This window comes from Fringilla coelebs, assembly GCF_963513975.1.
Source record: "Fringilla coelebs genome assembly, chromosome: 1".
Taxonomy (NCBI): domain Eukaryota; kingdom Metazoa; phylum Chordata; class Aves; order Passeriformes; family Fringillidae; genus Fringilla; species Fringilla coelebs.
Window position 1 is genome coordinate 123,939,018 of NC_140028.1, and position 24,348 is coordinate 123,963,365.

A 24,348-nucleotide genomic window follows, 5' to 3' on the forward strand; every position below is an offset into this window, starting at 1 on the left:
CCATCCCTGGGCAGGAATGGTTCGCCCCGCAGACGGCCCCGGCAGGGCGGGGCTGCGGGCGGAAGGCTCCATGAGGAGCGGGGCGGGGGCGGTGCCGCGGGAGGGGGCGCTTCGGGCGCCGTCCCGGGCTGATCCCGCCTTACCCTGCGCGGGGGTCGCGATGGCTCCCCCCAGGAAAGGCGACCTGAGCGCGGAGGAGAAGGACTTGCTGGCAGTGATCGCCACAGGTGAGCCCTCCCGGCCCACGCCGCTCGCGGCCCCGGGCCGCAGCTCCCACGGGCCCCGCTGGCCGTGCCCCGGGAGGGATTTCGTGTCCTCGCACGTTGGGGGCGGCGGGTGAGGCGCCGTTACCGGCCGCTCGCCGCGGGCTCCCCTCGCCCCCGGCCGCGCTCCTCAGGTCACGGCGCTGAGGGCCGCCTGCCTTCCCGCCCCTCCTTCGGGCCGTCACCCTTCTCCCTGCCGGGGAGAGCGGCTGTTCCCTCTCGGGCAGGCCCGCGTCACCCGGGGAGTGCAGCGGGGGGCGCGCTGCGGTGCAGTGGGGCTGGGGAAGCTCCTCTGGGCGGGGCCAACTCTGCCAAGGAAAGCTTGTGTCTTATTGGCAATGTCTGTTTATATTTGCCTAATTATTGCTGTTAATACCCACTGCCAAAAAAAAAAATAAAAGGTTTTTTGGGGGTAATCCGGTCTTCTAGCATGCTGTAAGGATTTTCCCATGTGCTGTTGCCAGACCAGGGCATCTTTGCAGATGCGTTATTTTCACATTGCCAGCACTTGAACTTGTTTGGAGTGTTGTGCACCTGTATCCCTTATAATGTTCAATTTACTATTCCTTATAGTAATTTATATTGTTCTCTTTGAGAGTGGAGAGGGCATCAATGTCTATCTGAAGGAAGGGTGTCAAGGTGATAGACCCTGGTATTTCCCAGTGATGCCAAGCAACAGGACATATGAGGCATCAGGCAGAAACCGATGCACAGAAAATTCGACTTGCATAAGAGGAAGGACTTCTTTACTGTGCAGTTGACCATGCAACTGCAGTTGACCGGTTAATCTGGAGCAGATTAACCAGAGAAGTTGTGTAGTCTCCCTCACTGGAGATACTCAAGAACTGTCTGGATGCAATTCTGTGCCATGTGCTCTGAGCCTACTTGAGCAAGGAGGTTGGACCAGATAACCAGGCTACTGTGGTCCCTTCTAACCTGACCCATTCTGTGGTTTTGCATTCCATGAGAGTGTCACAGTTTCATTGCACTGTCTGTCACACATGCATTGTTGCCAGGGAACTTTCTGTCATTTGGGTTTCCTGGTCCAGCAACGTGAATTTCGTAACCCCAACTAAATAGTTACCCTCCAGCTGGTATTTTGAAAATCATGAGCAATGTTCATTAGTTGGAGGCAAACTACTAGCACTTTGTGTTCTATGCATTTCTATATGTAGTTTCCAGGCAATTTGAACCTATGAAAGTTTTACTACAGTTTTGGTGCTTCGCTCTCAGTTGTAGTAAAATGTTCCTCTGTGTCAGAAACTCAAGCATTGGACAGTCAGAACCAGTTTGATTGATTGTGGACCAGAACCAGTTTGATTGACTCACTTTAACGAGAGTTTCAGACCTTGGTCTTGAAGAAACCTCTGTCTAACTTACTTGATGCTTCTGATTAGGATGATGGGATAATTCAGGTTGGAAGAGGCCTCAGAAGGTCTCTAGGCCAGCCTCCTGCTCAAAACACATCAGCTGTGAGGTCAAATGTGATTGCTCAGGGCTTTATCCCATCAGGCCTTGAAAAATTCCAAGGAGGAAGGCTGCACAGTGTCTCTGGGCAATCTCTTTGCCTTACTGAGTTCATAGTGAAAATGTTTTTCCTTGTCTCCAGTCTGAAGCTTCCTTTCATTTCAGCTTCTGCCTGTTATCTCTTGGCTTCCTACCATGCCACCACTATGAGGCACCTGGCTCCAACTTTTACCTCTGGCCAATTCTAGAAGTCTGACTTCCATCACGTTTGAAAATCCTTCAGTGTTTTGTCATACAGAACTCTGAGTTTATAAATGCAACTTTACTTTCCTTGTATTAAAATTTACTTGAAGATCACCCCTTGAAGACTTTCTCTTACTGATGTTTGTTCTTTGGCTGGGATATTCTTCTGAAAACTGATCCAGTTCTTAAGAAGCTTCTAACATGTTTAGAATATATATGTATGTCTGGGGGAGTAAGTTAGTTGATGATTCCCTGAGTGTCAGTCAGGAGTCTTTATTAAGTGTGTGAAATGACTCAGGTAATTGTCTTTTTTTTCCTGAAATTAATGAATTAAAAGAAAAATGGTAAATGCCGATGTAGTGTAGTTAAACCACACCAAAAAGCCTTATGAAAATAAATTATTTCTAGTATAGCAATGAGATTTTTTAGCCAAAATTGAAGTTGAAAGAGCTGTTTTGCTGAAAAATTGCTGTATGATTTCTGAAGAGTGAAGATAAACATGAAAATAATTTTAAAAAGTGATGCAGTGCTTATTTTTGTTAAGCACATCACTGCTGAAAGAGCTTTGCTGATGATTGAGTCCATAATTAGAAATTTCTGTTAATTTGAAATAATATTCTCCAAACTCAGACTGTTGGAATTTCTTTTATTTCTTTGTTCCTGTAGAAGCTGTGTTGGCAATATCTAAATAGTCCTCCAATGGACTTAAATCATGTTCTTAGACCTGTGGCTTAGCCAAAAGGATTTTGGTAGTGAATTGTAAAGTAGTAGGACAGTAGAATTGAAAAACAGGTGTAGCCTGGTTTTTTTTGGCACATTTTTTTTTTCAGAGTTCAGTCTACTTATGCGTTTGGCAATTTTTAGAAATGAAGCTACTTGGGTCTTTGTCCTTTATATCTCTATTCTCTGTTAGCAAAAGCAAATTCATTCCACTTTTGTGAATATGTTACATTGCAAATTTCAAATTGAAACAGGAAAAATTATGTGAGTAAATGATAAAGCATGTTTCATTAAAACCAAAAAGTCTTTCTTTTTTTGAGAATGTAGACTGCTCTTTTAGACAAAAGAGGCTCCAGAAGAGATGAAAGCACAAAATTTGTTAAAATGCTCAGTATCATGATACTTATTTGGAGCTGTTCATATGCTGTTTATGTGACTGTTCCATTTTTGTGTCTGTACATCGGTTACTTCACAAAAAATGGATGTTTACTTGTAGTTCATGCTTTCCAACTGCTCTTTGATGTTGTGAGTTCTTGGCTTTTAGCTTCTAGAACATAACACTGTTTGTTCCTAAGCTTCTTCATAAGTGCAATTAATTTGTTGGTGGTTAATCTACATCCTAAGCAGGTAACATACAAAGATTTTGATTCTAATGAGAAATGGAAATGACCATTTTCCTCCAAATTCTCAGTTTATTCTATTTCTCACCCCCTTTTCTTTCTGTGTCTTTTTATTTAAAGGAAACACTGAGGAGGCTGGAAGGTTACTGGGGAGCAAGAATGTCCGTGTCAATTGCCTGGATGAGGTACTGCAAAACTGTGCAAGCATTATACTGAGTTTAATAAGGATAAAATAAGGTTGAAAGTTTAAAATGCTAGGTCTGAAGGCCTTCATGTTGTTAAATAACATTTCTCTAACAGCAGTTGCTATAGCCCTGAAAATCAGAGTTACTCTCAAGATATTTCCAGCCTGCAGCTGAATAATGAACCTTTGAAGAGTTCTTACTGGTTTTTTAAGAAAGGTTAAAGATTAACGTTGCTTAAAGTTCTATACTGTATTTTGTCTCAAGTTCCAGCATGAGCTTTGTCTGTAAGGTAGGATAAATGCTGCAGCAAAACACGTGGGGGTGCTCCTTGGCTTCTTGTAACCTTCACAAGCAGTAGTCCCTCTGCTTAGTCCCTCCGTGACAGACACAGCACCTGTCCCCATCCCATGCTTGGGTCTCATAAGCATACTAGCTAGATCAGAAATGGAACCACAGACTTTTATACAAGTGGGCCTGGTAAACATGTAGAAGATTAAATCCTGAAGTGCTACTTGAGGGTAGGAATAAGTTTGTGGAGAAAGGAACCTTATGTGATGTTCATGTTTCTTCTTATTTTTCTTTTTACAATGTTTTTCTAAAGCATTCTACATTAATATGAAACGTAACATGCAAGCAAAACTGATTCCCCATCATGCACATTAAATCTATGTGTAATTTATCAATTTAAATGTTAATCTGTGTTGTTTTCACAGCTTTATTGTTTCATAGGTATCACTGGGAAATTCTGGGAATGTGTCTAGTTCAGCCTCTGGCTCAAAGCAGTTTCAGCTCCAGGGTGAGATGAGCTTGCTCTGAGTTTTGACATGTCTGGCCTTGTAAATCTCTAAGGATGGAGACTGGAAAATATTTCTGGGCAACTTGTTATACTCTCTTACTGTGATTTTGGTGAAAAAGTGTTTCACTTACCTCAGGCTCAGTGTCACCTACCACCATAAGTGAGGAGTTTGTCTTCTCAATAATCTCCCTGTCAGCTCTGGCAGGCTGCTGTTGAGTCCCACAAAAGCCATTTCTTCTCCAGGCTGTGCAAGCCCAGCTCCTGCAGCCTCTCTTCACTGCACGAGTGCTCAGGTTCCTACCGTGTAGTGGTGGTACTCCATTGATTTTGTTGCAGTTTATCCATGTTTTTATTGCACTGAAAGGCTCAAAATGGGACAGGGTATATTGTAGATGTGGTCTCATGAATACTGAATGGAGAAAAATTGCTGCTTCTTCTACCAGTATCTTCATGGGATATTGTTAGCCTTTTTTTTTTTCCTGCCAACAGATCAGTTTTCTGATTGTTCTCAAGTTAAATACTAAACTTGAGTTTCTATTGTGTGAATCTCAACAAGTTTCTGTAAAACTAGTCAAACTAAGCTTTACAGTGAACTTTAGGAACCCAAGACACAATATAAGTCTGGTTGTAAGTGTGCTTTATTATATGGACATCAAAAGGTTTTCCTTAAGTGTAATTGCTGAAGTTGTGCTGAATGACAGCAGCATTGCTGCAGTATTAGTGCAGCATCCAGGATTAGTGTTGAGAGGATATGGCTTATTCAAAGAAACCATGTCTGAGTTGTGCCTCAGGCTATTGTTGTAGAAGAAATAGTATTAACAGTATTTACCTAAGGCTCATATCTGACTAAATAAAAATAAGGCCCTTAAAACTTTATGCAATGGACTTCTTGCAGACTCATTTTTACTCCCAAGAATGGTATGTAATCATGCACATTAAACAGGAGAGGGTTCAGGTTTCTTAAATCCATCAGCTGTGTGAGTGTTAGTTTTTTTTTAATAACCCATTTTCACTCTAGTGTGTTATTCTAATATCTATACACAAGTAAGAGTGTGTGAAATCCCAGTTAAACATCAGCTTAGTCTGTTATTCATTGTTGCTGTAACTGGAGACTGCTCTCAGTGCATCAGGTCTTATTTTTTTTCTCTGTTGCCTTAGTTGCTTATCTTGAAATTCACATTTATATTACTACTCTTACTTATTTTGCTAATTTAAGAAGTAAGGAAGACCTGAAGATGGAATGTTTAGGTATTAAAGTGGGAGCTCAATTCAGTTAGGAGCTCATTTCCATCCTTGAAGACTTTTTTACATGTGAGAATCCACAGTGAGCCCAGGTTGAATGTAATTCTGTCTTCTAGCTGTGGTACAGCAAGCATGCAATCACAATTTTATAATTTTGGGCTGAAGAACTCACGGCATCAGAAGCAGGTTGTTATATAGTGCACTTCCTAATTTAAAAAGAACCCACACATAATCTGTTCCTTTCATTTTTGGTTTGACTGTATATTCTAACTGCTTGGATCCACTTTCTTGTAGATTAAAAGCTACTAACAATCAGCTGTCCTTTCTTTATGTACCTTAAGACAAGGACCAAGTCACATTTTAACATCTTCCAGATGCAGTGACCTTTTAAGTATCTTGCCTAAAGTTATGTTTCTGCAGCAGCTGAGCTATAATAGTGGCTCTTTTTCAAATCCTTTCCAGTTGTTTCAGCTTCTTACTTCAAAAATGTACATATGAGCTGGATGCAATGTTTCAGCATTGCTTCTGCTGTTGGTGCGTGTATTTAAAAATAAAAAAAATTACTTTCTAAGTCTGTTTGCTTTTCCTGCCCTTGTTCTAAGACTCCCTCATACCCTTCATCTCGTGCTGTCTGCTGAGCTCCGCTGGGAGTGTCAGCACAGAGTAAGATCCATTCACTCAAATGAATTTCCCAGATGTCCATCTTCCAGAAGGTTGGAGATAGCCAGCAGATACAGTCCTGTTTTTTTCTCAGCACCCCTTCTGACCAAATCAATTGTTTTGTTGTGTCTTAATCACTGTCTTTATGAAAACAAGTGCAATGGCTTTTCTGTAAAACTGGTCTTTAACAGTTTAGCGACTTTAAAACTTCAGGGACATTTAAGTTCAGGTGTCCTCAAACATTGCGACAATGAGATGGGCTGTAGAAAGGGATGTAAAATGAAAACAAATATATTTAATTTAAGTGCACATTTCTTAGTAATTTTTTAATGGAGTGGTTGATAATTTGGAAACTTAGTATGGGAGAAAGCATTCAGAACTTTTATTTCCCCTGAGAGTGCAGGGCTTGTAAATACTGTGACTTTTTGTCAGCACTTTGCTGACTTGAACTCCATCTGCAGCATGTGGCTAAAATATTTCAGATTGTTATAGAAAGGCAGGCTCAAGGAAGCACATGGGCTTTCCAGCTGTGGAAGTTTCCTCTGGTCATGTTGGTAGTTAAGGTCGCAAAGGAGTACTGTAGTACTGTATCCCCTATTTTCTGTAGATCAAGCCAACAGACTTGACCTGAAAAGTACATAATTTTTCTTTATTTAAAATAATTGTAAGGTTGTTCATAATCTTCTTACAGAACTATCATCTGGCATTAGCAGCGTTACTTCTACCCTCTAGTTGGGTAATTCAGCAGTTCAGTTTGGTAATGGATCATTTAGAAACAGTCCACTTCTCTGTGCTACAGAACTGAACGCTTCCTGGGAATTACAGCAGCTGCCTGCTTATTCATGGCTGAGATGAGAATAGCTTCACTCGTACTGAGTATGTTCAATGAAGGGTTCCTCAGGTAATCTATCTTGCTATTCTAGTGTGAAAATCCTATGCTAGCAGAAAATGCCAGATCCTCGGCCTTTGTTGAGGAGGAAGGGTTTTGTCTTTTGATGTTTTTTATATAATACTTCAAAATACACAAACCAATGAAAATTCCACTGCTAGTAAGAATTATCTGGTTTCAGTTCAGGTTGCTGATTGATGTAGGCTTTAAGTTTTCATCACTGCAGATGAACTGAAAGATCATCAGAGGAATCTAATGTGTTACATATGTGAAACCAACAGCTGAGCTGGATGACTATAAAGGAGAACTATAGCTGATTGACACTTACTGAACAGTATTTCATATTCTAATTAGTCCATACTTAGCTACAGCTAAAATTATTTGTGCATGTAGCTGTTGACCTCCTTCCAACTCCTGCTTTTAGGAAATTTAAGATGTGAAAGGGCAATCTTATTCAAAAGCTTGAAGGTAAAATTTCTAGAGGCTTTCATCCAGTGAAGAGTCAAGTTGTATTTCTAGACTAAGAGCATTCAGTACGAGAGAGTTGATTTTGAAGAGATACACATCAACAAGTATTTCTGCCTTGTAACACTTGTTCTCTTTACATCATTTTTAGCAATGTCCCAAATACTGTCTCAAGTAAAAGCCAAACCCAGAGTTATGTGTTTTGTTTATAATTTTCTGACTTGAACTGTTGCCTGAACCTGAAGGGTAAAATAAGGCACTCTTTCTGTGTTAATGTAGGGCTGCATTCTTCATTGGAGGAATGATTCCAATTCTCCCTGGAGAAGGGAGAGGTGATGCTTTAATATTGCTGGCATACAAGTGTCTACAGCAGTTTTTCAGCTAGGGTTTTGACAGCCCTTTCACTTTACTTTTTTTTTTTTGCCTTTCCTACTCTATATAAGAGAAAAAGAGCTGGTGCTGTCATGTGCACTGCCTTAAGTGTACCCCAGTACCTGGTGAGGGACTGCTCCAGTGTAATCCAGCCTGTGTGCTACATCTTGACAAGGTTCCATGGTTGAGAAGAAGGGTGAAGTGAGCATGGGAATGTTGGGAGCACTTGGATTGTGGAACACAGGTTTATGTGGCTACTTCAGTAGAGAATTGTCATTGTGTTAGCCACAAAACAATACACATGTGATGCTTGTGCTCTTACACGGTCATCATGAGTGTTTAAGTGTTCACAAAATGGAGAGGTTTTGTGCCAAATATGCACATGTCACTGGAGTGGGAGATACTGTGTATTTTTTGTTTGTTTGTTTGTCCCACTTCTTGTTTCCTAGCTGTTTTGTGTTTCCCCATTCCTCTGGTGATGAAGGTTAAGCAGGAGTTTTGTTAGAAACTTCCTTTGTAGGTCGTAGGAGGCAGAAAGTTGCTTTTCCATTTTATTATCTTCATAAATTTGTTTTTATTTATTCTGTTCAAGTATGCCTCAGCTGGATGCTGAAGAGAGATTGACCTATTTTCTTCTGCCTTTGTGCTGGTGGTGGAGTCCAATCCCTCCCTGGTTCTGTTACTCATCTGTCTGCCCCTCCACTGACCCCATAGTTTGTTGTTTGGGGTTTTTTTCATCAATTGACTTCTCCACCATGGCAGCAGTTCTTGGAATCCCATTCCTCAGTCTACTTTTGGGTTCTTTTCAATATAAGGAACTGGGAAGGATGGCCTGTAATGGCCAGGCTGGCTGTGCCAAGAGCCCTGTTGTGCCAGAGAGGCCTTGTTGGTTGGTGAGCTGGGGAACCCAGTCAAGAGAAGTGCCAGGTAGTTTTTAGAGGCACTAAAAATGCCTCTAAAATGCCTCTAAAAATGCCTCTCCAGCAAACTCTACTCCTCTTGAATGGTGAGACATACAGGAAATAGTTCAGCCCTGCAGAAGAGAAGAGATATTACCATGTAACATACTTAGAAAAAAAAGAAAGCTGGGAAGAATTCACTTTTGGCCTGGGGAATAAGATTAAAAAGCTCGATTTTTTTGGTCAGAAGAATGTTGCATGGTAACAGCTAGAAAAAGGATCCTTCATCTGATGTTTCATAGTGGAACAAAAATTTGTTTCATCTGTATGCTTTATAAACCATCTGCAAGTTTTGTCTTTTAAGTGCATTGTATTGACAATCCAAATGTCATCTGTGAGATAACAGACTGTTGCTCGACCTGTCTTTGACATTCAGGCTGAGAAAAGTATTTGCAGTCAATCCAGATTCAATGTAGGGACATAATACAGGAACCAAGCATTTCCGAAGAAATTTGTTTCTTTCCTGACCCTCTTTCATTTGCTGTGAATGTGAAAAACTGATATTAATGTGACTTCAAATCCATTTTATAGCAACCATACACACTTTTTCTGCCTGATATGTTTTTTTGGTCCACACCGCAGCCTGACACTTCCAAAATTAAATCAAAGGATTTTAACAAACAGTTTTCTGGGAGGACAGGATAAAACAAACCCAGTTCTTTCCTTTGTCATATAATCTTAATTGAAACAACTGGCTTTCAAGATGTAACCAAACTTAAAAGTTATTGTTTTTTAAAAATCTTTCTCCCATCAAAAACTGTGCTGTGTTTATATTCCCTTACTATGGTACTGTTCTGTGCTGCTAAAGGAGACAAATCCCTCCTGTAACTCCAGACTGGGATTGGCCTGTAAAGTTGCTTTTGATGTAACATTATGAAATATAATAGAATAAAATATATTTTATATAGTAGGACAGAAAGTCTTTATTCAACATTTGAGACACCCCAAATGAAATCTAGCAAAAGCAGTCTGTTTCATATTCATGAAGGGATCTCATTAGGTATTTTGGTTCTTCAATGTCAGTTTATATTGCAGTTTACCAAAATATGTGGGTTATTAAAATACGATCCATCAAGTAAGCACTTTCTGTTATTTTCAGTTAGGATGGAGAGTAATGAAACTGTAATACCTTAAAATTATTATACTTTTAACTTTTCCATTTTCCCTCACCTTCATAAGTATTTTTTTAAGTCATGCTGGTAAATTAAACTTACTTGGATTTCACTCAGTCATAAATTGAAACAAGAAATACGTTAAGGTTCAAACTGACAATTGCATTATTTCAGAGTATCACATTACCAGGCATTTACAGAGCTGCAGTACATGAATGTACTCAATTACACAGCCTTGACTGTCAAAAAAAAGCAACAGAATGCCATTTTGATTTTCTTGAGGGACAAACTAAAGCACTCTCCCTGGTATGCAGTGTTGGAGGGTGTTCTTGGACAGTAAGAGTGTCTTGGCTGATAAAGTGAATCCTGACCTGATGTTAAGTGAAAATAAACAGCATATTGGAACAAGCACACTATATTCTGAAAATGGAGTGTCATGCAATTTTATCAATCAGCAGCATACCTCTCCCTGCCTTTGAAGAGAGATAGAGAGAGAGAGCCTGCACTAACAGTTCACCCTGGTTCTGAAAATTTCCTCTGGGGTTTCCCCAGCTTTACCTTTTATAATCACAGCTCAGTCCTCCCATGCTGAAGCAAATCCTTTTTGTACTGGGACAGTTGATCAAATCAGCCAGGTGTGTTAAAGTCTGACAAGAGCTGTGTTTCTTTATGAGGGCTTTCAGAGCTCTGGATGATCATGGACACAATGCCAAAGGGGTGGAGAAGTGGGAGAGAGGCGGATGGCAGAACTACCAGTAATCATGACTAAAAATGAGCAAGATGGCTTTCAGAGACTGAAAATCTTTGTAATGTTTAAAATAACAACAGCCTATTTCTGATTTTCTTGCTGTTTATCATCTAAGCCAAAGCAGGGGAGAAAAGAGTAACACAGGAAGCTAACAAGTTTTCTAAACCAAGCTTTTCCAACTAGCAGAAAGATTAGTTGTCTTCAACACTAATGTCTTATGTAAAAGGACAGTGATAAACTGACTATAAATAGTTTTCATTTGTTAAACCATGCTCTGTTTTCAAATCTATAGCACAGCATAAGAAAACTGACATGGAAATCCACTGAATGTTAATAACCATATTTTTTCATGAAGATTGTGTGTGTTTTTTTTAAATAAAATACTACGTGAAGCTTTGGTAGTTATATTGAATATGTATGGCCAAGTAAAAATGATCAGTGATATGAAGATCAAGAGATGTAACATTCGTTTTTGTATGCTACTTGCTTCTCCTTTCTTTTGCCAGCATGGCATGACCCCTCTGATGCATGCAGCCTACAAAGGGAAGGTGGACATGTGCAGGTTGCTGTTGAGACATGGAGCTGATGTAAACTGCAATGAACATGAGCACGGATACACCGCCTTGATGTTTGCTGGACTTTCAGGTAACTTCTTACTAGACTCAGGTCACCGATTTTTGTGACACCAATGAGTACAATTTGCCATAAGTTAATAATTTAAGTGTTGACATGCTTTTATTATTCAGGTTTGCTGTTATTTATATGAACCATGCAACTATGTCATTAAAATCCTGTGGGCAGTGCAACAGGACAACCTCTGTTCAGACTCCTATAAAAATTTATGGGAGGCATACAGTCATACATTTTGAGGCATACAGTCTACTTATCTTGTACCTTCTTTGTCCCGTTTGTTCGAGATCTCAACATTCCTGGGACAGTTTTCTTGTGCAGTGGGATACATTTTGTTTACTTAGACTGTGTTACACTGAAAATGATGCTGCGCCAGTAGCTTTTGGTAATATATAAGACTTCTCAATCCAGTATTTTTCAAATTTGGTCTTTCTCCTACGTTATTTTTCCAACTGTCGTGTAGGCTTTTAAAAATGTATTTTAGTAAGTTTTAAAACCATGTTTTCCCAAAATAATTTTCACTCTCCTCTTACGTTATTTTTTTTTTTCATGGGAGTGCTTATAGCTGTATATATGTTCTCCTGTCTCAGGTGGTGGTTTGCAGCTTTCCTCTTGCTGTTCTTTTCCCCTGATGGCTGGAACAGTAATTTCCTTGAGTGAGAAAAAGACACTGCATTAAAACATTGTTCCTTTTGATTTGGGAATATTAGGTTATTTTAAGTAACTTCTTTACTAGGCCACTTATGTCTTGCCAAAAATGAGATTCTAGGGGAGTTAGGGTTCCTAGCAGGTAGAGTTTAAACTGCCTTAATTCATCATAAGTATTAAAAAAAAGGCTTATGTGTGTACATGAACCTTAACTAGATCATGAGATTGTTTTTCAGCTGCAACTTAGGTGAAAAGATTTGTGAAATTCCAGTGTTCTGTGGTATTGAGCAGCATCACAGCTGCAGCAGATAGATGAGAACAACTTAGAGGCTGTTAAATGACTGCAACTTTATAGAAAATGCTGTATTTTTACCATTTTCTCACAGCTGAGCTTTTAGCCTGTCATCCTGGGTGTGAAAGCTTCTGAATGTTGACTTTAGAGTCTGTTATCTTTGAGCACAAAAGGTACATGAGCACTACTGATGCAGCGACTTTGTTTTTAAACATTCATTTTCATCCACCATCCCCTTTTTGTATCCACTTTTCTGTACTTAGCATCTGCACAAAAATGGATAAAGAAAGAAGAATACCTTTGAAAGCAGAACCAGCAGGAGTGGTGACAAGTGTCCTTTTTTAGTCTCTGAAGGGCACCAATTAAGTCATCTAATCTTCCCATCAAATTTTAGCTCCATTTTACTTGGTATTTAGCCCAGTCTGAACGCCCAGTTCCCACTGTGGAGAAAGGAACAGTCTGTTCTGTTCACTGTGTTCCTGCTACATCATAGTCCTGAATGTGTTTTTTTCTTAGAATAGCAAATGTAGTTGAACTATTAAACTAGATTAGTAGAATTTCCTTCTATACTGCTGTCCAGAGGGAGCAACCTCTAGTGTAGCTACATGAGTATGACTCCCATAAGCTCCACGGGAAGCTGAATGTGCATTACAGAGAGCAGAGTTACACCTGCTAGAACTCTAAATAAGCACATGCCTTTCTCTTAATCCATGCTGAAAATAATGACGTTAAGAGCATTCATTTTCCTCAGTGTTGTTCCTGGTCTTTAAGAAATTCAGTACATCTTTTCTGAAGCATAGAGAATTACAAGTTCTGATTTGTCCTTGCTCATTCCCCATATCTTTCCTGCAAATTCAGGAAACAAAGAAATCACCTGGATGATGTTAGAGGCTGGAGCAGAAACGGATGTTGTCAACTCTGTGGGAAGGACAGCTGCTCAGATGGCTGCTTTTGTGGGTAAGATGAAAATTACTATCATTTTCTAAACTCCTAAAGAAGTGAAGTGTTAGAGTCTGATGCTTTTTCTTGGAAAAACATTGTTTAATGACTTGTTCTGAACTGACACGTTGTTGAGCTTTGCTTTCCACATCTCATCATGTAAGAGTCAATTTGTGTCCTATTCCCATGTTTGATTTCCTAAAAACACAGATGATCTTACCTGTGAGAACAGGTGCTACACAAGTGTGTAAGTTTTTGCAATGTCACTGCTTTGGAAATAGTAAGAGGAAGCTGGTTGCATTGGAGGGATCCAAAGTGCAGCACCAAGTGCTAATTGGAGCTTCTCTTGTGGGAAAGGACAACTGTAGTGCCAGGAGTTAGGAACTCAGCTGAGCTTTACTGCTGTGTGTGCTGGCAGCATGCCACCCCCTGCCCTTCTCCCTGGCTTCTGGGCGAGGGAGAAGTCTTGGAACCTCTTCTGAGGCAGTCACTACTTACTGACCTGAACTTCACTAGAATAAGAGAAAGATTTATCATTCCAGCATGCAAAATAATCCCTGGCAAAACATGCAACAGGCTTTTTTGCTGTTGTTTTTCCTTCTTTTTTGTTTGTTTTTATAAGCTCTTTTTAAATTTTTTCCCCTCCTTGACAATACTAGGGTCCTGGCTTAATGTCCCACTTCTTCTCTAGCAGGGAGAATTGATAAAATATTATGAGGTCAAGTGGAGTCATTTTCAATGGTACAGCTATTGCTTCCCAGAAATGAGGACCTGTATTTTCTTTCAAACACAACCTTCTCATGGTGTTTGAATGCCTGAGAATTCAAGTCCTTTTGGTGTTCTGAATTCAAGGCTACCTTGCCATTTAGGTTTACTCCCTTGAATAGTGATTTAGTACTGTTTCAGTTTCCATTATCTTATTGTGCTGTTTTAAAGAAGAAAAGGCTGACTTTGCTCACTTGAGGTTGAAGCAGCAAAACCTTAACTATTCATTTAAGTATCAGAGAGGTCTACTTCCATTAATTATCCTTTGGATTTGGAGGGTCTTTTCTGATGTGATGCTGTATGGAGTTAATGGGGAATATTATCTCTAACATAATTTTTGAGGATTCTTGTTTAAAATCTCATCACATCACCAAGGTAGCATAAATATTTTCAGGCATACTGAGATACACTACTCTGTAAAAGTCTGCACGTTGGAATCTATTCCTGTTCCTTTTTTATTCTTTGTCCAATCAACATTAATTCATCTGCCTGTGTGTGGGAAGTGAGGATACTTCTTCCCCTGTCATTTGTCTTACACTGTGCTCTATTAGCTCAGAACTGTCTCTTCTAAAACAGTGGAGGATTTTAAATGTTGGAATATGATTGGCTATGTCTTCTACTGATTATAGGATTAGTGCCAAGACAAATCAATCAATTTAAAGAATGTGGTCCTGAGCTAGAAAAGATAAGTTTTACTTTCCTTTTAGTCAAGCAATCTATTGTATTGTCAGATGTAGAAAACAAAAAAAGGATGTAACTTTTCTCATCTTTTTAGTTTCATTACAGTCCTTTTATTTTTGGTAAACTTTAAGCATGTTCTGTTCTTGTAACTTCTCCCACCTTAGGTTAATACAGTAATACCTGCTTGCAGGTCTGAAAACTTATGAATCTCAATGCAAATGTCATTAATTTCAAAAGTACAAAGTGGAAAAATCTTATCTTGAAAAATTATGGCAGCAATATGAGACTACTAGTATAGTATAATTTGGGGAGAAATGACTATTCTCTTAGTTGTGGCTTACCAGGGAAAGAGAATGCAGGAAGCGGACAGGATATTCAGAATTAGTTTTCATGAGGGCGTTCCCTGCTGGGAGTCGATAAGTTAATAACACTTACTGAAGATTAAAGCTACACACAAGAGAATGACAAGAGTTGCATCTTTGCAGTGCAAAATACATCATGCAGAGCTCCTTTGCATGTGAGTAATTCTCATTGTATTGCTTATATAACATTAGGGTTTAGGTGGTTTTGGTTCTTTTTTCTTGTTATTATTTCACTGGTGATTTTTTTTTCTTGTGTGCCTTTAGGTCAACATGATTGTGTGACTGTCATCAACAACTTCTTTCCACGTGAAAGGCTGGACTACTACACTAAACCACAAGGCTTAGACAAAGAACCAAAACTGCCAGTAAAATTAGCTGGGCCTCTGCATAAAATTATTACTACTACCAACATGCATCCTGTTAAGGTGGAGTAATACATAAATTGTATGTGTGTTTGTTGGTGTGGGAGTGGTTTCTTTGTGTCAGAAAGCATTCTGCACTTCTGCGAGTTCAACTCAGATCAAAAGTATTATCTGCTAATTCAACTACTTCTGAAAATGAGGAAGAAGCAGGCTCAACATTTAGATGTGATTAAAAAAATATTTCAGGGTTTGTATACTCCAGAATCTTGAACTAACACCTTTAAGGGGAGAGATTATTACTTCTTATATCAGTGACCATAAGTAGCTGTCTTTTTTTGGCTTTATTTCTCAGCCCCACTTGAAGTGGAAACATACAACAGTGTCCTATCTTAACAGAATCTCATTGTTCTCTCCATGGTTTTCTCATCATGTATCTTCCTACCTTCATCACTGGTTCGCCACAGTAACGTCTACCACTGTTGCTGTTTCTGAGAGTATGTGCAAGAGAACGTTTATTTTACTTCCCAGGATATTGCTGACAATAATGTCTTTTATGGTTTGCTCCTCCAGTGTAGTTCAGAGAAATGAATACACCTAAATTCAAATACAAATTCCTTGGGCTTGCCAATCAAAGTCCAGAATTTGTTAACAGTTTCCAGCCAGGTATCTGCAGTACACAGAGACAGTAGTGCACCAGCGGCAGCTAATTTAGTGAGTAGAGCATACAGTTTGCTCTTAGAATATCTTATTCAGTGCTTTATTAGGCTACAGGAAGTACTCCACGATTTTATGAGGTTCATGTATTCTGTGAAACTGCTTACATCCTACAGGTCTATAAATCATACAAGACTGTAGTGTTCAAAAGGAAAGAGATATTAGTGTTTAGTGTAGGTAGTTTCTCTAACTTTCTTTAGAAGTAGTTTTGATTCTTCAGGTTCTTAAAAACAAAACAAACTTGCTATTTTTAATAACAGTCTTAGTTGTAAATGTTTTTTATATGGGAATTGTGAATTACAGTATGCTGAATAAGAATGGTAAATAATGCCTGGAAAAAGCAAGGGAAGACTGCATAAGAAGGAAGTAGAAGAATATTAGAAACTCCATTGAATTTCCGCTACATTGAGCTATGTAAGCTTTAATGCCAATGCACAAGTCTTAACTGGATTACATTTTCTTCAATCTTCTAGATTGTGTTGCTGGTGAAAGAGAACCCTCTGTTGGCCGAAGTAGAAGCACTGCAGAAATGTTACAGGGTTCTGGATCTCATTTGTGAGAAATGCATGAAGCAGAAAGACATGAATGAAGTTCTTGCTATGAAAATGCACTATATCAGTTGCATCTTTCAGAAATGTATTACATTTTTAAAAGAGCGGGAGGATAAACTAGATGGGTTTATCAAAAGGTGAGTATTTCTACAGAGAGGTCTGAAAGCAGATGTGTGCCCTGGTGTTACAGATACCAGGAAAAAGACAACTGAAGGAATAGATTGAATTGGTTTGGATAAAGGCTATGGCAAATAACTTGCTGAGTAATCCCAGCTGAATTTACTTCAGGGTGGCACTGTCTGCCTTTTTTCTGTGTCTGAAGTGACACTGTCCTTTCCTGGGTAGAAAGGAAGCATTCCTGGAATTTCAGTTCTGCTGGAACTGGTTAGAACTTGGCATTTACATACGCACCATGAAGTAGCAGACAGCAATGTTTGATTGAAAAAAAGGGGAGTCATAGGCTTGAAAAAAGAACTTCTCAGTGTCCAGTGTGGTTCATCTGGGAACATATCTTGTTCCATTTTGCTCTCCAGCAGTCATGCAGGTTGAGTTTTTTTTTTCAAAAACACTTAAGCAAGTGAGAACTGCAGATCCCACAGACTCTGGATAAGACTTAGCCTCTTAAATAACTTAGAGCTTCAAAATCTACTGAGTTACAAACCAGCTGCCTGATACTACATATCAAATTAAGTGATCTGACATTTAGAAGGATCATGTTTCCCATACCCCACTGTGGATTTTTGCTGAAATCCTCTGTGAGACTGAAAATAAATTATGAAGTCAGCTTTCACATAATGAAATTAAATAGTTCATCAGTGATCCATATTAAAAAACAGTAGCCAAAGAGGCATAAGGACTACAACATGTTATTATAATAAAGTGGAATTTGTGTTTTAAGGTATTGTTCATTTATCAGTGTTTATTATTACAGTGATCATTTTTAAACAGCACAAAGCATTTTGATATTTTAGTCAGATGTAGATAGTAGATATATACCTATAGATTATTATTTTTCTCTGTGGCTGAATTAGTAAGTCCTGGTTTCAGAGCATTTATATATTGTGTGTTTCATAAGATTGTGCAATAGAAGAAAAACACTTTCATTTGCATTTTAACATACGAAGTTGCCAAATTATTATGAATTCTTTTCTATAATCTAAAAGGGGACAGCATATATCATGCTGTATGTGTTTCTTCTTGAATATTTACTGTGTGATTTCTTATTTTACATGCATTTTAAAAAATTTAGCCTCTTGAAAGGGAGAGATAAAGATGGTTTCCCTGTGTATCAAGAGAAGCTAATTCGAGAAAGTATCCGGAAGTTTCCTTACTGTGAAGCCACGTTGCTCCAGCAGCTTGTGAGAAGTATTGCTCCTGTTGAAATAGTAAGTAGTGTGAATAGTGACCTTTTCCTGTCAATATAATCCTTCCTCAGTAACTTGCATACTAAATCCAGATTGAGACATCTTTCTGTCCTCAACTTCTGCAACATATTACAACCCTGCAATCCTTAAGCAAAGAGTTTGATGTCCCTAAACTCTCTAGAGCTGGATTTTACTTTTTATATTGCAGGAAAATGCTCTAAAGTACTTCAGCTAGTATTCTTTTCATATTCCCATAACAAATGCTTAAACACCTCAGCTTTTAAAGAAAACTGATGGATTTTTTTCTTGTCTCTGAGCTTTCTTTTTCTCTTCTGGTATGTCTGTTCAGTTCTTCTATGCCAGTTCACTTATTGAAATAGTAGATTCAGATAAAAATGAAAATGAACCTTAATTTTCACTCTGTTTCCACAATGTCTAAATTCAGTTAAAGATTGAATAATTTTCTAGATTTCATTCATTCATGTGCTCTATTGTACACAAGAAGTTGGTAATATATGATGTTAGAAAAAGGAGCAACGTTCAGTGGGGTTCCTTTTATCACAGAGAGGGAGAGGCAAGATGATGCAATGTGAAGCAAAAATTTTATCTAAATTAGGAAATCAAAATTACAAGTTAAAAATCTAACCTCAGTTGTCCTCTTAGGTCTTTGCTAGCACACTCTTCATTTTAGGACTATTTATTGCTTCATAATAAATTTTACACAAGAGCGGCTGTTCTTTTTTAAGCATGTTCTCTCTGGTCTCTGAGAGCGAGATGTTGTATGCACAAACACTGGGGAATTGGAACAATCTTGTGATGTATTTGGATTATTCAGAGCCAATTAAAAATAGCCTCCATCTTAAGTTGCTCCAGGTCTGCTAAAATGTCCTGGGGCTTAGTGCAATCTCAACTGTTTGCCTAAGCCAGGAAGATAAACATAGTGTGAAAACATAAGCTATTGTGATGCATTACAACTTTCTTTAGAGTAAACATTTTCCTTCCTGTTGCTTTTTTCTTAGGAGAGCCTGCAGTCTTTCATGCCTTTAAAGCAATGGTTTATTTCATTGGATTTCTGTCCATTATGCAGAGCTGGAAAAGAGGACATACTATAATTTTTATTTATGTGGAAGCCTTTGACCTTTTTCATTGCACAATTACTTGGATTCAGTCTGGGCATCTCAGTGTTGTCATAGTAGTTATGACTATGCATATTCCATGGTAATCTGACAGTTATAGGAATTACTTAGAGCCAGAACAATTTGGCACTTTTTCTTCAAATATTTACATCATTGCCCAAAAGAATAGTTTTAATGTATGGTTACCTAAACCTTGCTGCTTGCATTGCATGGGAAGGATGCTGCAAATAACATCTAAATAGTAATATGCAACTAATTGAAAATTTCAAATTCTGACCATTTGGTCTGTAGCACCTGTGTACACTGAGCACAACAGTGACAAATGAAACATTTTTTTGTGTGCCAGGCCAGAGTCGGAGCTGCAAATATCTGCTGCATAGGATATACAGGTGTAAAGAATGTGGAGTTAATTAATGACTTACAGAGGGAATATTACAGAAGCTCAGGGCTTAAGTTAACTTCATATACAAAAGTGTATCTAAAGATAAATCTTAAGTTGTGTATGTTAGTTGAAGTTCTGTGACTTGGTTTTATGTTTTTACTGCTGCAGCAGCTTCAGTGAGACCGAAACTCGTGTTCATCGTTTCTGGTTTTCCCTTTCGCGTCCCTCTCTGCAACAGGGCTGGCTTTTAATCTCATTACCACCTCTTGTCTTTCAGGGCTCTGACCCCACAGCTTTTTCTGTGCTTACACAAGCGATTACTGGCCAAGTGGGTTTTGTGGATGCTGAATTCTGTACAACTTGTGGGGGAAAGGGAGCAGACAAAAGATGCTCAGTATGTAAAATGGTAAGAATAAAAAAAATAGTTGCACTGAGGTGCTGAGGATTTTGAATGCTTCTCTACTCAGTGTGTAGACTTAGGAAGAATGTCATGCCTGCACTGAAGATGTTCAAGCCATCTACTGGAAAGATGCATGAAATTGACAAGTAGGAAGGAGCACTTGGATTTCCAAATGTGTACACTTAAGAATGAAGAAAGAGCAAAAATTTTGGATGTTTAGAGTTAATAAAAAACTGCACTTTATAGATTCTTATATAGCTTAGAGTCACTCCATATGACCTTAAAAATTGCTTAAAAATAACATTAAGTGCTATACATAGACATTTAATTTGCTGCACTAAGAAATGCAAAGAAATTCTTTTTGTATATGAAAATTAATTGGTAACTCTGGTAACTTTCAGGTGATGTATTGTGACCAGAACTGCCAGAAAATCCACTGGTTTACCCACAAAAAGGTCTGCAAGATCCTGAAGGAAATTCATGAGAAACAAGAACTAGAAGCTGCCAAAGAGAAAAGGAAACAAGAAAAGAAGCAAAAGAAAGGTTAGGATATGTTGCTCCCTTGCTGAAACTAATGCTGTGTTAACTGCATCACAAAGAGCAATTTAACAGGTCTTAAAACTGTAACAGCTGAGGTTGGGAGAAAAATCTTTGATGAAACATAACAGGAAAGCTGAGTTTGTCGGGATTCTGGCCTTTAAATTTACAAATGCTGTATACTTTCCAAATGTGGTTTTTAATGATGCAGTTACACAGATTTCTACAATGGAAACATTCTGATTTACACTGCACTGTTTCAAAATCCACATCTTTAATCAAGCTAGTGCAGAACTTTAATGCTGCTCTGTGTTTTGTTGGAGGTGTTAAGACAAGTTGGATAATAAGCAAGCGGCCTGCTCCTTCCAGTTGCAAAGGTTAATGTAGATGTTAAATCTCCCATAATACTTCTCTTCATAATCACAGTATCAAGTTAATTGTGTTGTGTGCTTCAAATGTGAGGAAAGCAAGCAGTAGTCTTTAAATTGCTCATGGTGGTTTCCTCCCTTCAAGAAACAAGTAATTAAAACATAATAACCTAATAAACACTGTATTGCCTCTTCCCATGTTTCTCTGAGTGAAATGATAGGAAAGTAGGGAATGAAATCACTTTTTCTCTTTTACAACTTACTGGATTTCCCTTCCTTTTTTTAAGGATTGTAGAAGTGCACTGCACAAATCATTGTTGCCTTACAATGGTTATGTTGTTCACTTCAGCTGTACGAAAAATAACAGGATATAAATCAGTAATAAATCAGTAATAATTAAAGTTTTCAACAGTTTCCTCTGTTGACGCTGTTACGAGAGCTGCTGTTGCATGGGATCAGGAGGACTGTGGAAGTTGGAAGCAAGGATATTAGAAATCCCTGGATATGTTGCATACCAGTACAACAAAATATTATGAGCTGTGAGCAGTGATGCCTCACGTGCTGTCCTTTTCAGAGGGAGAGGCAGGATCTTGGTGGGTGGCTCTTCTCCCTTCCTGCCTAAAAAGGGAAGCTAACATTTTTTGTTACGTTTCTCCTCCATTATCTACATGTTAATCTTCATTAACTGATTCAAGTAGACAGCCAGCACATTATAGACCTTATCCAATTATGCACTGTTAGTAAGACACTGAAGTCATCTGAGCTTCAGGTCACCTTGTGAATGATGTTGTATCAAAGCATTTCATATCAACAGCAGTTTTATTTCAGAAAGTTAGTCATAATCCCTACAAATCCTGTACATCAGGAAAGTAATAATTAAAAAAAAACCAAATGCAACCGTTGCAAGTACAAGCAAACTCAAGAGTTTAAGTGTTTCTGCTGTACAGGGGTGAGTGTCAAGAAAGTCCACGTTTCAGCCTGTGCTGAAGGCTCTTAGCTCACTGCCACATAAGACCTTGGCAGGGCTGTGGCTAGCTAGCTGTGACTGTTCTTGGCTGGCTGTCAATCACAACAGAGAACAGTAAACCAAGATATAACTACTTCTCCCAATTAGGCTTTCCCCTCCGTCTTTTCAGAAGTCCTAGCATGCAAGCCCTGCTTAGTAGAATAAGGCAAAAAAAGTTATTTAACGCTTCTTTTTTGTCAGAAAACGTTGCTTGAAGAGTAAAGGTGCAATAGTTTATTCTGTTCCACGCAGTCAAGTTACAAATTTTAGGATGACTCTTTTCAACCAAAGTTCATTGTTTTTAAGCATGTCTGTTTTATACAGAAATGCTTCCTATGTAGTCGTGTCCATGCCTTTTTAGTTTAAAACAAACCCCACTTGTACTCAGCGTTTAACTGGCTTGCAGCCATTCTTTGAAAAGCTGGTGATAAGTACAGTGTCAATAAAGCAGGTTTGAATTGAAAGTTAAAATAACTATAGTATTCTACTTTGCTCCTCTCGATAATAAAAAAAAAAGTTGTCTGGCAAAAATGGAAGATAAATTAATGAGAGCTTTGTATAGGGTTAGTTCCACAGTAACTGTATACCAACTTAAGCAAAGCTTTAGTGTTTTGGGTTTTTTCAATAAAGATTTTCTAAATAAATCACTTCTGTAATTGATGCAAAGTATCCTAGTGTTATTGTTTTTCAACAATAAAAATGTTTGCTTGCAAAGAAGTTCAGTGTTTATTAATTGTGTGATTTCTCTTTTGTTCAGATGAAATGCAACTAGTAGAGGGTAGTTCTACAAGTGAACAACAGTCAGATCCTGGTCTAGATCCTACAAAAAATGTGGATCCAAATCATCCTACTGATGGAACAGAAGAATCTGAATTTACCAAAGAGATGGAGGCACTAGCCCTGCAACCTGAAAGTCCACTGGAGAGTGAAACTGCCTTAGATGACATTGATCTTCAAAAAATTCAAGATTCTGAGGAGTAAGAAGAGGGTAGGAAGGGAGAGTTCTCAAGGGTACTGAAGAATTTTTTATGCTGACCATGTCTGAGTTCTTGGAGCATGGCTTATGCAAGACTTCTTATAAAAGACAGAATGTCTCTGTTCATCAAGAGAGAATACTGGCTACTTTGTCTATAAATACTCCAGGTTTTGTTGTAAATTGTCGAGATAGGTATTTATTATCTGCTAAAAATTAGTGGCATAGATCCATCTGTATGTATACCAACAATAAGCCTAGTGAAACTCTTGAGTTTTGTGGTTAATGAGCCACATAGTGAAAAATGAACAGCATTTGATTTGGATTTTTCATGTTTTCCAAACTTAAAACTTACTTTAATTGTAGTTTAATTTCTTTTTTCTGCAAGTACATGAAAATATCACTTGCTGCATAAGGATGGCAAAATTGGAGACTCCTATTGTCAGCTGAATCAGTGGTGTTTTAAATATAGCAGTATTCTTCTAATTAGAGGACTAAGGACCATCCTCAAAACAGAGAAAACACTATTAATTTTTTTACTATTTAATATGTTGAAAGTTTTTGTTTAATATTCTCAAAACTGTAAGAGTGAGGATACATAAATCCACCCGTGCAGGGAATGTACTTGTGTTTTAATTTCAAGGATTATTAGATTGTTAAGAATAAAGGGAATTTTTTTAAAAGAAAGGGTCTATGTGGCAATTATGCTTCCTGTGTCTGTAACATGGTGACATTCTGGTGCAACATGCAGGGAGTCCTGTAGCTTGAGTATACAAATTTAACTTCATGACAACTGGCAGGCAAGAAATGCCTGCCTGGAACTCAGATCTGTAGTCATGCTGTAGTCACCCTCCACTCTGAGGTATGGGAATGCAGAAGTGCTGCTGCCTCCCTGTTCCACTCACAGCATTTGGGGCTCAGCACCAGTCCTGCTTTTATTCTCCCAGTGGCGGTGCCTTGCTCATTGGAAATCTGATTCCCCATCAGGCCACCGGACAACCTCATCTCCTCCATGCTTCCAGCAGGAAGGCAGGACTAGATAAGCTCCGGAGATCCCTGCCAACATAGAGCATCCTGTGGCTCTGTGCTAACTTAGCAGAGAAGGAAGGAACTCAGCAGACAAGTTACAACCTGAAAGAAGGGCTTTGGAATGTTTAGAAAGCATCATTGACTTTAAGCCTTGACAGAAGGGAAGGAGAAATAAGTGAGGAAGTGTATTATAAGAAATAAAAGTATTTATCCTTGGTTTCCTAAAAATTAGTGTGCAGTTTAGTACTTCTGGATAACAAAATTAGGGTAAGGATTCCATTTCAAGCAACTTTTATTATAACATTGCCACATTTATCATTTGTTATATTAATTTCTTCACTTTCTAAACAACATATGATAAAAGAAATGTTACCCTAACTTTTTTTTCTTAAAATTCACCTAATTAGATGCGTGTTGTTGTGTACTTGTTTTATTGAGCTGTTAACCTACTTATGGGGTTAAAATTAG

General features: G+C 38.5%; 1 protein-coding gene across 1 annotated transcript; it reads left to right on the forward strand.

The window, feature by feature from the left end:
• Positions 1-16: 16 nt before the first annotated feature.
• Positions 17-24,315, forward strand: ANKMY2 (ankyrin repeat and MYND domain containing 2; the record flags this gene model as incomplete). The annotated part of the gene is made up of 10 exons (XM_084204554.1): positions 17-227; positions 3,434-3,498; positions 11,248-11,386; positions 13,170-13,268; positions 15,323-15,483; positions 16,608-16,822; positions 17,935-18,070; positions 19,845-19,973; positions 20,369-20,510; positions 22,636-24,315. 10 exons carry the CDS (start codon positions 17-19, stop codon positions 22,857-22,859), a joined length of 1,521 nt encoding a protein of 506 aa, XP_084060680.1. The 3' UTR covers positions 22,860-24,315.
• Positions 24,316-24,348: the final 33 nt, after the last annotated feature.